Source organism: Nycticebus coucang, chromosome 16 (assembly GCF_027406575.1).
Source record: "Nycticebus coucang isolate mNycCou1 chromosome 16, mNycCou1.pri, whole genome shotgun sequence".
Taxonomy (NCBI): domain Eukaryota; kingdom Metazoa; phylum Chordata; class Mammalia; order Primates; family Lorisidae; genus Nycticebus; species Nycticebus coucang.
Window position 1 is genome coordinate 42,985,613 of NC_069795.1, and position 16,218 is coordinate 43,001,830.

Sequence of the window (16,218 nt, forward strand, 5' to 3'; positions counted from 1 at the left end):
TGTGTCAACCTTTTTTTTAGTGTTTTTAGTTAAATATTTAATCTTTGACTTGCAGAATATTTTGAAGTTAAAAGAAGTTTTTATGTAATTATCTCATTTGAAGTATTATCTTTCTCTGTTCACAGATGAGGAAATTTAGACTTACAGTTGTTCAAATGATTGCGATAATGTCTTTCAGAAAAAAGCCAGAATCTAAGTTTAATACTCTCCAATATCATGCTGTTATATATATTATATATATACATATTAATTTATGTATCTATTATATGAAAAGGGACCCGGTAAAAATATATCCTCATTGACTCACTTACGGGGTCTGTCATATATGCCAGGTTGATTTGAAGAACATTGAATATTAGCCCTACAGTACAGAAGTCTTCACTTGGTTAGGCAAATACCTAAAATAATATAAAACATACCTTTAAATCTCCCAGTGGTTCTCAACCTTCCTAATGCCCCAGCCCATTGATACAGTTTCTGTGGGTTGCGACCCACAGGTTGAGAACCACTGCTTTGTCCTTACATTTATTTTTTTTTACTAAGAATTACTTTAGTTCTAAAATAAGAATGGCTGGGGGAATCCTGGGCATTGTCGGCCTTCTGGGCATGGCAGAAGAGGGAGCTGGCAAGTTTGGACTTGATGCTGTAGAAGAATTTTAAGCCATGGTTAGATTTTTTTTGTTTGTTTAATTTATTTATTTTTATTGTTAAATCATAGCTGTGTACATTAGTGCAAGCAAGGGGTACAATGTGCTGGTTTCATATACAATCTGAAATATTCTCATCAAACTGTTCAACATAGCCTTCATGGCATTTTCTTATTCACTGTATGTAGGCATTTGTATTCTGCATTTAGTAAGTTTCACCTGTAGCCATTCTAAGATGCACTGTAGGTGTGGCCCCACCCATTACCCTCCCTCCACCCCAACCTCCCCCCTCCCTTCCCCTTCCTTGGCCCTTTCCCCATATTCTTGTGCTCTAGTTGGGTTATAGCCTTCATGTGAAAGCTATAATTTAGCTTCATAGTAAGTAGAGCTGAGTACATTGGACACTTTAAACCATTCCCATTAATTGAGAATATTTGATAAGCCTTTTTAGAGTCTGGTAGACATTTTTATTCCTTTTGTGACTGTGGAAGTTGGAATTTGATCAACATTTTCTGGGTGGGTTTACTTTCGTGGTGGAGGATTACGTTGGTCTTTATGGAGGATAGGTCTGAGAATATCCTGGAGAGCTGGTTTAGTTTTGGCAAATTTCTACAACATGTGAATGTCATTGAAGTATTTAATTTCTCCGTCATAGATGAAACACAGTTTAGCTGGGTACAGGATCCTGGGTTGAAAGTTATTTTGTTTTAGGAGATTAAAAGTCGATGACCATCCTCTTCTAGCTTGAAAGGTTTCAGCAGAGTGATCTGCAGTTATTCTCATATTCTTCCCCTTGTAAGTAATGGCTTTCTTTCATCTGGCAGCTTTCAGAATTTTCTCCTTCATATTAACTTTAGTGAAATTGATTATGATGTGTCTGGGGAATGTCTTATTTGGGTTGAGTCGTGCTGGAGTTCTGAAACTGTTACCTGAATTTCTGAATCTTTTGGCATGTCTGGGTAGTTCTTCATAATCTCATGGTGAAGAGACTCTGTGCCTTTTGAAGCCACTTTGTTGCTTTCAGGGATCCCTATAAGATGAATATTGGTTTTCTTCCAATTATCCCAGAGCTCTCTGAGAGAGTGTTCTGTTTTTGCCCTCCATTTCTCTTCCTCTTTGAGAGTTTGGGAGCATTCGAAAGCTTTGTCTTCAATGTCAGAAATCCTTTCTTCTGTTTGCTCCATTCTGTTACTGAGGGATTCTACTGTGTTTCTCAGATCTTTGAGGGCTGCAACTTCTTGTCTCAGTGTGTCAAAATGTTTGGTCATTTGGTCTTTGAATTCGTTGAATTCTTGAGATATCGTTTGGGTTACTGCTTGGAATTCTAATTCGATCTTATTTGCTATCCACGTTCTGAAATCGATTTCTGACATGTCAGCTATTTGTTTGTGCATGGGATCTTGTGCTGTGTTTGCCCCATTGATCCTTGGGGGAGTTGATCTACTCTGGTTATTCATATTGCCGGAGTATTTCTGTTGATTTTGCCTCATGATTGTTTTTCAGCATTGCCTCTGGCCATCCTCAGAGTTGGGGAGTTGTCTCTCTAAGGTTAGACCCCAGCGGGATCACTCAATTGTTGCTGGATCTTTGTAGGGAGGACCTTGTGTAGTTCCTCTGGGGCTGCCCCAATTAGGGAGTTCTGGTTATGGAAGCAGCTCCGGTGTGTGACCTACCCATTTTTAGCAACAGGGCGGGAGGTTGTGCACACGGTTCTGGGAGTGCCTTGTGCCCGGTGACTTTGGCACAGAGAGCCCAAGGCTCCAGCAGTCTCTGGCCAGGAGAAAGGCTCTGTGCAGAGGCAGGGAGGGCTCCAGAGGGCATGCGTCTACCAGTATCCCTGGCCAGATGAACGGGTGAGTGTGGAGGCAGGGAGGATACAGGAGGGAGGTCCCATAGTTCCTGGTCAGGGCATGCTGAGGCCCAGCGGGCGTGGGTAGTGTGTCGGGTGTCGTGGCGCAGCTCTTATGGAGGTCCAGGCAGCGCCACGCCCAGGAGTTTGAGGTTGCTATGAGTTGTGACACCACGTCACTCTATCTAGGGCAATAGCTCAATGCTACAGTGTGCCAAAGCCGGTCTCACTCTGCCCCTAAGGTTTAAGGCTGTAAGGCAGCTCAGTCCCCACCTTTAGGCTGTTCAGTCACTAGGTTACTAGCTTTCACCCGATCCTTGCTCTGGGACCCTGAGGGTGGAGCTTGCTGGGGCAGTTCTCTCACAATTACTCCCTGTGGCCCAGCTCAGCTGCTCAATCTGGGGCCCTAGACAATGCCCCAAAGTTCTCTGCACTCCTGCTCAAGCTCTCCCCAAGGCATTTCAACTGATTGCCAAGTCCAAAAACACCGGAACAGTTCACAGGTAAGGCCTTTCCAGTTTGCAGTCTCACTGCTGCTTGTACTTAATGGTTGCCGGTGAGATTAGGTCGATCGAACACATGCAACCACTTGCCAGTTTTCCACTGTTTTTGTCCTCCTCTTGGGGTCCAGAAGTCCCTTGCTGACTCCCTGTATCCTCAAAGGGATGATTATAGGCAGATCCCATCAGCCAGAGATGCCTGCAGTCTTATCTCCCCAGACTTACTGTGCCCAGTTGCAGGGAAGACGTTACTTGGCCGCCATCTTGCTCCACCCTCCTAGATTTTTTTTTTTTTTTTTTCCTTTTGGAGACAGTCTTTTTTTTTTTTTTTTTTTTTTTTTTTATTGTTGGGGATTCATTGAGGGTACAATAAGCCAGGTTACACTGATTGCAATTGTTAGGTAAAGTCCCTCTTGCAATCATGTCTTGCCCCCATAAAGTGTGACACACACCAAGGCCCCACCCACCTCCCTCCTTCCCTCTTTCTGTTTCCCCCCCATAACCATAATTGTCATTAATTGTCCTCATATCAAAATCGAGTACATAGAATTCATGCTTCTCCATTCTTGTGATGCTTTACTAAGAATAATGTCTTCCACGTCCATCCAGGTTAATACGAAGGATGTAAAGTCTCCATTTTTTTTAATGGCTGAATAGTATTCCATGGTATACATATACCACAGCTTGTTAATCCATTCCTGGGTTGGTGGGCATTGAGGCTGTTTCCACATTTTGGCTATTGTAAATTGAGCTGCAATAAACAGTCTAGTACAAGTGTCCTTATGATAAAAGGATTTCTTTCCTTCTGGGTAGATGCCCAGTAATGGGATTGCAGGATCAAATGGGAGGTCTAGCTTGAGTGCTTTGAGGATTCTCCATACTTCCTTCCAGAAAGGTTGTACTAGTTTGCAGTCCCACCAGCAGTGTAAAAGTGTTCCCTTCTCTCCACATCCACGCCAGCATCTGCAGTTTTGAGATTTTGTGATGTGGGCCATTCTCACTGGGGTTAGATGATATCTCAGGGTTGTTTTGATTTGCATTTCTCTAATATATAGAGATGATGAACATTTTTTCATGTGTTTGTTAGCCATTCGTCTGTTGTCTTTAGAGAAAGTTCTATTCATGTCTCTTGCCCATTCATATAAGGGATTGTTGGCTTTTTTCATGTGGATTAATTTGAGTTCTCTATAGATCCTAGTTATCAAGCTTTTGTCTGATTGAAAATATGCAAATATCCTTTCCCATTGTGTAGGTTGTCTCTTTGCTTTGGTTATTGTCTCCTTAGCTGTACAGAAGCTTTTCAGTTTAATGAAGTCCCATTTGTTTATTTTTGTTGTTGTTGCAATTGCCATGGCAGTCTTCTTCATGAAGTCTTTCCCCAGGCCAATATCTTCCAGTGTTTGTCCTATGCTTTCTTGGAGGATTTTTATTGTTTCATGCCTTAAGTTTAAGTCCTTTATCCATCTTGAATCAATTTTTGTGAGTGGGGAAAGGTGTGGGTCCAGTTTCAGTCTTTTACATGTAGACATCCAGTTCTCCCAACACCATTTATTGAATAGGGAGTCTTTCCCCCAAGGTATGTTCTTGTTTGGTTTATCAAAGATTAGGTGGTTGTAAAATGTTAGTTTCATTTCTTGGTTTTCAATTCGATTCCAAGTGTCTATGTCTCTGTTTTTGTGCCAATACCATGCTGTCTTGAGCACTATGGCTTTGTAGTACAGACTAAAATCTGGTATGCTGATGCCCCCAGCTTTATTTTTGTTACAGAGAACTGCCTTAGCTATATGGGGTTTTTTGCGGTTCCATACAAAATGTAGAATCATTTGTCCAAATCTTGAAAGTACGATGTTGGTATTTTGATAGGAATGGCATTGAATAGGTAGATTGCTTTGGGAAGTATAGACATTTTAACAATGTTGATTCTTCCTATCCATGAGCATAGTATGTTCTTCCATTTTTTAATATCCTCTGCTATTTCCTTTCTGAGGATTTCATAGTTTTCTTTATAGAGGTCCTTCACCTCCTTTGTTAGGTATATTCCTAGGTATTTCATTTTCTTTGAGACTATGGTGAAGGGAGTTGTGTCCTTAATTAGCTTCTCATCTTGACTGTTATTGGTGTACACATTGGAGACAGTCTTACTCTGCTGTAAGTAAGAGTGGGGCAGAGTGATATAGTGTCATTATAGCTCAGGGAAACTTCTGACTCCTGGGGTCAGCCAGTCCTTCTGCCTCAGCCTTCTGAGTAGCTGGGACTGCAGATGCATGACACCTCACCCAGCTATTTTTTTCTATTTTTAGTAGAGAGCAGGGTCTCACTCTTGCTCAGGCTGGTCTCCAATGGCTGACCTCAAGTGATCCTCTCACATTCGGCTCCCAGATTGTGAGAATTACAGGTGTGAGTCACTGTGCTCAGCCTGCCCTGGTTAGGTTGCAATTCATGGCCTCAGATAATCTAATATTACTACTGGGTCATGTACTTTCTGTTAGGTACGGGACCTAAGTTGTGATTATAAACTTGTCATTATAAATCTGGAGAGAAAATCCAGGATACTTTGAGGAAAATTAGATTACCTGGCTACCTGATTTTTTTGTTTATATAAATATGAATAAATTTTAGGATAAAAAGTATAGTTCAGGCCATAATTATTATTATTTTAGAAGCCCTTGTATTTAAACTTACCATGGAAACTGCTGTGGATGACTTCTGAACACTGAAATCCCTTAGTGACTTGTACTTGCTCTACTTGCAGGGACAGTGTGATAATAAATGATAGTATTAAATAGTTTTACCTGGTAAGGTGTGGTGGCTCATGCCATAATCCTAGCAGTCTGGAGGCCAAGGTGGGTGGATTGGTTGAGCTCAGGAGTTCGAGACCAGCCTGAGCAAGAGTGAGACCCATGTCTACTAAAAGTAGAAAAACTGGCTGTGGGTAATGGCTGGCGCCTACAGTCTTAGCTACACAGGAGGCTGAATCAAGAGGATTGCTTAAGACCAAGAGTCTGAGGTTGCTGTGAGCTGTGGTACCATGGTACTCTACCCAGGGTATGGAGTGAGATTGTGTCTCAGAAAAATAAAATAGTCTCGGTGCCCATAGCTCAGTGGTTGGGGTGCCAGCCACATACTGTGGAGCTGGCTGGTTCAAAGCTGGCCCAGGCCTGCTGAACAACAAAGACAACTGCAACAAAAAAATAGCTGGGCATTGTGGTGAGTGCCTGTAGTCCCAGCTACTTTGGAGGCTGAGGCAAGAAAATCACATAAGCCGAACAGTTTAAGGTTGCTGTGAGCTGTGACGCCAAGGCACTTTACCAAGGGTGACTTAGTGAGACTGTCTCAAAAAAAAAAAAAAAAAGAAAAAAATAATTTTAAATTATCCGACATGTTATATAAATTCAAAGCATTGGTTATGGTAGGGTTGAGTAAAGCATTTAATTCTGAGGTACTTAATTTGAGGTAGTTACCCAAAAGAGTACTTTTATATTAAAATTTCGCACTTCCTGATATTGTTTGTATCTTAACTCTTCTGGAAACTTCTCTCAGTGCTAGGATTTCTTTGGTCTCCTCATTGCTTTCTGACCACAATTTTAAGATTTTCTTCAAAGGTTCTTGGGGTTCCGTTCTCTGACCTTTGTCCCTCCTGTACACTCCCTGGGCTGTTTCATCTGTTCTCGTGATTTCACTCACAGTCATGTGACTCGTAAATTCAGTCCAGTTCTTGCTTCAGATGTCAGCAGTGAGACCAGCACTCTTGTCAGCATATCCAAAAGTGAACAACGCATTAATTCTCTAATAATCTGGTTCCACCCATACCTCTGGTCTCATCTCGTGGACTCCAGGTCTTGAACTGTACTATAATAATATTAGCTGTTGGTTGAGCATTTATGGTGTGCTACAGGCATTATGCATGTTATTTGCGTTATCTAATTTAATTTTCACCACATCCCATTGTGGCAGCTGTTGTTTCACTGATGAAATTCTGAAAAGTTAAGTAATATGTTCCAGTTCATGTAGCTTGGAAATGGCCAGTCTGGAACTTGAACCCAGGTTTTTAACCTCAAGTTTATTGTTCTATATCAAAGTGACCATAATCCTTATTATGTTACTTATAACTAGTAAAAACATACTATAAATCTTATAATACCATATAGTCCTTTCTTTTTCTTAATTTTTAATTTTTTTATTAAATCGTAACTGTGTACAATGATGCATTTATGGGCTTCAGGGTACTGATTTGATATACAATATGAAATACTTACATTGAACTGATTAACACATCCGTCACAATTATACTCTTAATAGTTTTGAAATGTACCATTGCATCTTGCACATTAGGTGAGGTCCCCCCAAATACCCTCCCTCTTCCTTCCTCCCCCTACCTCTCTTCTCTCTGTCTTCCTTTCTACTTTCTGGACTATAGTTATGCTTTACCATGCGTATGAATGTGTAGGCGATTATATATTGATTTCACAGTAGTATTGAGTACATTGGATACTTTTTTTTCCATTCTTGAGATAGTTTACCAAGAAGAATATATTCTAGCTCTATCCAGATAAACATAAAATATGTGAAGTCTCCATATTTTTGTGGCTGCATAGTATTCCATGGTGTACATATGCTTCAATTTGTTAATCCATTCATGGGTCGATGGGCACTTGGGCTATTTCCGTGTCTTGGCAATTATGAATTGGGCTACAATAAACATTCCGGTGCAAATGTCTTTGTTGTAAAATGATTTTTGATCATCTGGGTATATACCTAGTAGAGTAATTGTAGGATTAAACAGTAGGTTTACTTTTAGTTCTTTTGAGTATTCTCCAATCTTCTTTCTAAAAAGGTCCTATTAGCTTGCATTCCCACCAGCAGTGAAGAAGTGTTCCCTTCTCTCCTCATCCATGCCAGCATCTGTAGTTTTGGGATTTTATGATGTGGGCTAATCTTACTGGAGTTAGATTATATCTCAAAGTAGTTTTGATTTGTATTTCTTTGGTCATTAAAGATGATGAACATTTTTTCATGTGTTTGGAGGCTATGCAGCTGTCTTCCTTAGAGAAGTTTTTGTTCAAATCTCTTGCCCACATAGAAATGGGGTTATTTGTTCCTTTCTTATTGATTAGTTTGAGTTCTATGTGGAATCTAGTTATCAGACCTTTATCAGAAGCATAACCTGCAAAAATCTTCTCCCATTCTGAAGGTTGTCTGTTTGCTTTACTTTCTATGCTCTTGGCTGTGCAAAAGCTTTTTAGTTTGATCAGATCCTAGTAGTGGATTTCTGGTGTTGCTTCAACCACCCAGGGGATCCTCCTCATAAAATATTCTCCCAGGCCAATTTCTTGAAGTGTTTTTCTTGCCCTCTCTTTTAGTATTTTTATAGTTTCATGTCTCAAGTTTAAATCTTTTATCCAGTGATAATCAATTTTTGTTAACAGTGAAAGGCGTGGGTCCAGTTTCAGTCTTCTACAGGTTGCTAGCCAGTTCACCCAGCACTATTTGTTAAATAGGGAGTCTTTCCCCCACTGAATATTTTTGATAGGCTTATCAAAGATTAAATGATGATAAGTAGCTAGGTTCATCTCTTGGTTCTCTATTCTGTTCCATAAATCTACCTCTCTGTTTTTGTGCCAGTACCATGCTGTTTTGATCACTATAGATTTATGGTATAGCCTGAAGTCTGGTAACATGATACCTCCTGATTTGTTTTTATTTCTGAGTAATGTCTTGGCTATTCGAGGTTTTTTCTGATTCCATATAAAACGAAGCACTATTTTTTCAAGTTCTTTAAAGTATGACAATGGTGCTTTAATAGGTATTGCATTAATTCTGTAGATTGCTTTGGGTAGTGTGAACATTTTAGCAATGCTGATATTCCCAGCCATGAGCATGGTATGTTTTTCCATTTGTTAACATCTTTAGCTTTAGCTATGTTTTTTTCTCAGAGTTTCATAATTCTCTTTATAGAGATCTTTCACATCCTTTGTTAGGTAAATTCCCAGGTATTTCATCTTCTTTGGTACTACTGTAAAAGGAATAGAATCCTTGACTGTATTTTCAGCTTGACTATTGTTGGCATACAAGCTACTGATTTGTAAGTATTGATTTTGCATCCTGAGACGCTGCTGTATTCCTTGATTGCTTGTTCGAGTTTTGGACTTTCTATCACAGCCTTTCTAGTTTGGTATGTAATCAAAGACCTAGGGGTAACTGTAATATTAGGAGTGAACTTCTAGGAAGGTCCTACCACCAATTATTTCATATTACAATATGTGTATTTCTTATCTAAAATGCTTGGAAACAGAAGTTTCTCAGATATTAATTTCTTTTGGATTTAGGAATATTTGTATATGCATAATGAGGTATTTTGGGGATGGGACCTATGTCTAAACACAAAATTTATTTATGTTTCATATGTAAATAGCCTGAAGGTAATTTTATACAATTTTTTAATAGTTTTGTGCATGAAATAAGGTTTTCATTGCAACCTGTCACATGAGGTCAGGTGTAGAATTTTCCACTTGTGGTATCATGTTGGTACTTAAAAATTTTTGAATTTTAGAGCACTTCTGATTTCAGATTTTCTGACTGGGGATGCTCAACATACTCTGCTTCCTTAAGTAGAACAATGTCAAGTTCCCTTTAGATTCAATACCTAGTTATGTGGAGTTGTGATTATGTTCTTTTGTTTAAGGCTGCTCTACTATGATAGGCATTTAACTCTGGTTTATCAACTTACAGAATGGTATTGGATCTTCTCGTAAAGTGTTCTCAGTCTAAAAATCCTTCATTTTCTTCCATTTTCGCCTCCCCCTTGCTTGGCAGATTCTCACTTTAAGAACATAGTTCAGGTGTCACCTGTTTTAAGAAGTCTCCCTGACCTCCTCTCCTGTCTCTGGGCTGGATAAAGTCCCCGTACTCTGTCATCTTATGTATATAGGTGATATCATCTTATCCTTTATCATCTTATGTATATAGGTGATATATGTGTATTGATATTTATGTTGTAGGCACTCTCACTAGAAGGTGAGCACTTTGGGATAGAAATCACATCTAAGGGATTTTTGTGTTCATAATGCCTAATGTGCTTTTATTGTGTTATCATCTGACCAAATGACTAAAGGATTGATTTTATTTCTAGTGTCAACTTTTCTGGCCACTGTAAACATAAGACCATTGTGTATAATTTTTTTTCTATTTGAGGGGCTAATATGTTTGATCAATAATTGTAAGACTAAAAGACATAGGCAATTGGGCGGCGCCTGTAGCTCAGTGAGTAAGGCACCAGTCCCATATACCAAGGGTGGCAGGTTCAAACCTGGCCCCGGCCAAACTGCAACAACAACAACAAAAATAGCCGGGCGTTGTGGCAGGTGCCTGTAATCCCAGCTACTCGGGAGGCCAAGGCAAGAGAATCGCCTAAGCCCAAGAGCTTGAGGTTGCTGTGAGCTGTGACACCATGGTACTCTACCGAGGGCAACACAAATGAGACTCTGTCTCCTAAAAAAAAAAAAAAAGACAATCTTTCATCTCTTTTGTTGTATAAGCACCAGAACCAAACTGTTCTCACCCATAATTTACCACATTTGAAAACACTGTAACAACATGTACATTTTAACATGAATAGATTGCACATCTTTATTCTTTAAATATGTATTTGCATAGAACTTTGAGTTTTAGGTGAATGTTAACCTTTTAAACCCATTCTGTTCTGAAAGAATAAATCTAATACTTTGTTATTAGGCATTGGGATAAAAAATCATGCTGTGACTTTTTTGTTTTGCTAATGTTATGTTTGATCAGTAAGATTTTAATTACTTAAAATACTTAATTAGAGTATTTTTGTAAGCATGTGGCATAATCCTAAAAATTAACTAGTTACAAAGGTATTCAAAGTGAAAACAGAAATATAGACAGACTTATTTTTTGCCAGTGTCAGCACTATTTTAATTTTCTAAAGTATAAATTTTCATCTTTGAAGGACTTTTTTGTTTGTTTGAACCTTATAGCTTATAAAAAACAAAGGCTTTTTTTTTTTTTTTGTGAAACAAAGTCTCACTTTGAGACTTTGGGTTGAGTGCTGTGTGGGCATCATCATAGCTCACAGCAACCTCTTGGGCTCACGCCATCCTCTTGCCTCAGTCTCCTGAGTACCTGGGACTATAGGCACCTGCCACAAAGCACGGCTGTTTTTTTTTATTTTTTAGTATAGATGGCATCTCCCTCTTGCTCAAACTGGTCTTGAACTCCTGAGGTCAAACAGTTCACCCACCTTGGCCTCCCAGAGTGCTAGTTTATTTTGTTTGTGAGACTTGGTCTCACTCTGCTGCCCAAGCTGGAGTGCACTGGCTGGATCACAGCTTACTGTAGTCTTCACTTTTAGGCTTAAGCGACCCACTCCTTCCTCATCTTGGTCTATAAGTGCTCACCACAGCACTTAACCAACTTTTTAATGTTTTGTAGAGATGGGGGTGTCTCTATTGCCCAGGCTGAAAAGGTAGGCTCTTAAGGTAAAAGCTAACATCGTTAAGTAGTTTTAAGAACGATATTTCAAAATGTATAATAGATCTGTATTTGGAAGTTTGTTTTTTAAAAAACTGAAATACTGAGAAGAATGGAGAAAGATATAAGATGCCATTTATACAATAGAGAATACATGTAATATAGAATATAAGGGGTCATTTACCTTAAAAAGATGTGTTAGGGACTTTTACTTTAAACATAAGGGATGTGAAAGGTTTCATGGTGTTGTCTAGGCACTGCAGACTCAGCTGACTTAATTGTTAGTGTGGTCTTGACTTGCAGAGTGGGTTCTGTGCCTGTTTTGTATTCCCATGGCTTCTGCTGTTGCTGCTGCTGCTTTTTATTTATAAAGGTTGTCACACATTACTGTAATTACCTCTCCTGTTATCTTGCTCAGCTCTGAGGTTTATGAGAGCTAAGAATTGTGGATGTTTACTTGCTACTGTATAATGAGTGCTTAATATTTATAGAGTAAATGATGTAAACAAGCAGAAATCTGGATTTTCTTTATCACTAAAAGCAATTGTTTTGATGTTTAAAGCACTGTAGATCTTGAAATGCTTTAATAAATAAAGAAAAATTGAATTAGCTTTAATATTAAGATTATTTTAGTCCAATTCATTGTATATGTAATAAATAGAATTATCTAAAATATTTATTTGGAATCCATTATTTATCTTTTCTGCATAATCATTTACTATCTGCTGTTCAGGAAATTATTTTGTACTTAAATCTTGTTCTTTGATATTTGTTCTATGAATTATTTAATTTATAATTATGGATTCTTCATACAAAATAATACAACTATATTTTAAATATTTCACAGATTCCTTAGGAAGTAAAAATTCATATTTTTTCAGCTTCCACTGGAGAAAGCAAACATTCATATTTTTCAAAGTTGATAATACAGGTTAAATTTCCACATGGATAGAGGTACCTGGATCTTACGTGGTAAATCATTTCCAAAAATTTGTTATCTGCTGTAGATCTCTTTGGCATTTGTACTAGCCTTACCACTTGCCAGTTGGGGATGGGGCCTAAGAGCACTACTTATTTTGATTTTAACAATATTCCTTATTTTTACACTAAGTCAAGTGCAGATATAATTTTCATTTATTTCTCATGGTGGGTACAGGTTGGTTGAAACATTTAGAAAGGACTAAGGCTCCTGGGTAACAAAGGAAATTAATGTGGACAGTAAATTTATTTTACTCACAGTAAAAGTCCTCACTCTGGCCTCACTCTGGGCTCTGACGTGTCTGTGAACTCCTGTCCCTTACTCATTTTCATCACAGTGGTCTCCTTGCTGATACTTGGATCTTTCTGCATGTCCCTGTTTTATTGTCTTTGAAACAGCTATTCTGTTGTGCCCCATATATGTGAGTGACTAACTGCCTCCTTTAAGCCTTGAATAGATTTTACTTTCTGGATGAAGTCAGCCATTATTACCCTATATATTATATCCCCACCCCCATTCCTGGGCCTCTTTACCCTGCTCTGCTGTATTCATTTTATCCTTAGTACTTAGTCACTTCTGATAGACTATATAATTTATACTTGACTAATTTATTAATGTCTGTCTCTTGCTACAAAATTTAAGTTTAATAAAGAAGAGTTTTTTTCTTTTTGTTTTTTTGTGGCAGTCATTACTTTATCAAACATGTATGTCAAGTACTTAGAACACTATTGTGTGTTATATAAAAGATGGTCAGTGATTATTTGTTCAATAGATGATTAGTTTGGCTTTTGCAAGACTGAGTTTGTTCTTCAGCTTGTGATTCATAACTGGACTGCCTCATCTCTATCCTTCTCTTCATTATATAGATCCTTTGAATATATCTGGAATTTTTTTTAAACTCCAAATCCAAGAGAGTCAGGCCTAGAAAGATTAAAGAACACCCTTCACTGCCATCTAAGTTGTTTTTAACTCTGCTTGGGATGTTTGCCAATGTTTGTACTTTGGCAAAAATCCTATTATACCATAGGAGTGTGTCTCTATTCTGTGGTCTTATTTTATTTTATTTTATTTTATTTATCTATTTTTTTTTGAGACAGAGCGTCAAGCTATCACCCTTGGTAGAGTGCTGTGGTGTCACAGCTCACAGCAACCTCAAACTCCTGGGCTTAAGCGATTATCTTGCCTCAGCCTCCCAAGTAGCTGGGACTACAGGCGCCCGCCACAACACTCAGCTATTTTTTGGTTGTAGTTGTCATTGTTGTTTGACAGGCCCGGGCTGGATTTGAACCTGCCAGCTCTGGTGTATGTGGCTGGCGCCTTAGCCACTTGAGCTACAGATGCCACCTATTCTGTGGTCTTAAGATGTGGCTGTGTTAAGCTGTGGCTTTCTCTCCGTATTCCCAGGGCAGTGCTCATTCCCAAATCTGTGGTGGTAATGGGCTATCTCACCTATTAAGTTGTGCAAAGTTCCAGTCTGGAACAGAAAAGAGTTTTAGTGGTGGTATAGTCACCAAGTAAATAGAACCAGTATAATAGGTTTGTTCCTTTATACCTGTCCCAGGTTTAAGAAGTTCTTAGCAAGTAGGTGAATGACATTCTAGTTCTGAACTAGAATTAGTTCTGAATTATCTGAATTTGTATTTCTTCAGTTGTAAAATTGAACTAAATTGTGTTTTTTTTTTTTTGTCCCTATGGAGTTTAGCTGTATAATCAGAAATATTTTAAAATATTAGCACTTAAATTAATACCATGTTTATTATATATGATTTATATTTGGTATTTTATGTGCTGTTGAGCCTAGGACCTAGCAAGAATTCTTTTCTTATCTACTTTCATAAGATAAACAGATTTGTGATAACAATATGGAATTCAGTTAACTAGAAAATTAATTTGAGTCTCTGGACATGATAAATAACTCAAGGTTAGTCTTTCTACTTAACCTCTTTTTCTCTTCCTTCTTTCTCTTATTTCTTCTTTATTCCTTTTATTATCAATTGCACAATTTTACTTTATTTACTTAAAGAACAAAAGGATGATACTTTAAAGTTATTTTTCATGAATTTTGCTTTTGAATCTATGTGTTATTTATCATTTTACCTACCAAGTAAATTGCCTTGTACTTAGTATGTGCTCTTTAATGTTGATTGAATGAATGAACTTTCTTTTATTTTTCCCAAATACTAAATTAACAAAGAAAGTGATTTTTAAATTTTTATTGTTTTAAGAAAGGTGACTCTTGTGATGGTGGGACTCGATAATGCTGGTAAAACAGCAACGGCAAAGGGAATCCAAGGAGGTAAGCTGAAAGTATTCATATGCTTTCTGAACTCTATTAAGTTATTCTAAATTGTTTACTTATTTATAATAAATTGCTTTATTACCTATTAATAATAATTGGGTATAGATAGTGTGCACTCCGTCATTCTTAGTAGTGATTGATATGGTGACTAGGTTCTGGCTTAATGGTACCAGCCTATTACCATGTTTTGGATTTGAATAGATGCAGGGATACAGAGGTTCCTTGAGATCTTTGATCAGCTGGAAGGGATTGTTTCTGCATTATAGACAATAGGAAGGAAAAAGTAAAAGATAATTTCAAAAAAACAGATCATGCTAAATCTTATAGATAGTAGAAAAAGAAGAAATACATCAAAATCATTCTACTTGATCTAGGTACACCTGATATTAAAGTTGGAGAAAATATATTATTATAAAGGAAAAATTACAAACATATGTCACATATAAATGAGGATGCAATATCCTAAACAACATATTAACATGTTGAGTTAAAAATTAATGTTTAAGTAATATACTTTGGTCAAAATTAAAACCAATTTATGTGAAAATTTGTCGCCATTTTCCTCTCTTTTCTTGTTCATTTTTTTTTTCTTCTTTTCCTCTCCCTCAGCCCTTCCCTCCTTCTCTGTCTGGTACTGTGTAAAGAGCCAGATAATAAATTTTTTAGACCTTGGTCCCTTGAACTACACATCTGAGGTTGTAGTGTGAAAACAGCCATATACAATATGCAAACAGCATGTAAATACGTTTGACCATGTTATGATGAAGTTTATTTATGGACACCAAAATTAACTTTTCTTTCTTTTTTTTTTTTTTTTGAGACTGAGTCTCACTATGTCACCCTCAGTATGGTGCTGTGACGTCACAGCTCACATCAACCTCAAACTCTGGGCATAAGTTATTCTGTTGCCTCAGCTTCCCAAGTAGCTGGGACTACAGGTGCCCATCACAACACTTGCCTTTTTTTGTTGTTGTAGTGTCATTGTTGTTTTTAGCAGGCTGGGCCAGGTTTGAACCCGCCAGCTCCAGTGTACGTGGCCAGCACCCTAATTGAGCTACGGGTGCCCTGCCCAAAATTAACTTTTCAATCATTTAAAAATGTAAAACACATTTTTAGGTTGTGGGCCATACAGAAACAGGTGAAAAACCAGATTTGATCTGCAAGTCATAACACCTTACCTAAAGTTCTTTTCTTCCTTTCTTCAAAGCCTTAGAATGTGCACCTGAGAATGTGCTAATCAGAATATCTCATTTGTTGTGTGTACTTGGAACATATTTCTGTTAGGTCCTTTCTTTTCTATGTTCCACTTCCCTATAGCCATGAGTTCCTTTTTATGAATCTAGAAAATGCTCAAAATATCACATCATAAACCAAAAGTCAAAGCTGCCACAACATTGAGCTCCCCTCTGCTCTATTTTTGTTCTTCATCTCATATTTATTTTTCAGCCTATCTA

General features: G+C 37.9%; 1 protein-coding gene across 5 annotated transcripts in view; it reads left to right on the forward strand.

The window, feature by feature from the left end:
* ARL13B (ADP ribosylation factor like GTPase 13B) overlaps positions 1–16,218 on the forward strand; it is a 94,961-nt gene that overhangs the window by 14,169 nt on the left and 64,574 nt on the right. For all 5 annotated transcript variants that reach the window (XM_053565640.1, XM_053565642.1, XM_053565641.1 and 2 more), the window contains exon 2: positions 14,691–14,761. In XM_053565640.1, the coding sequence (XP_053421615.1) occupies positions 14,691–14,761 (71 nt within the window). The remainder of the gene's footprint in view (positions 1–14,690; positions 14,762–16,218) is intronic.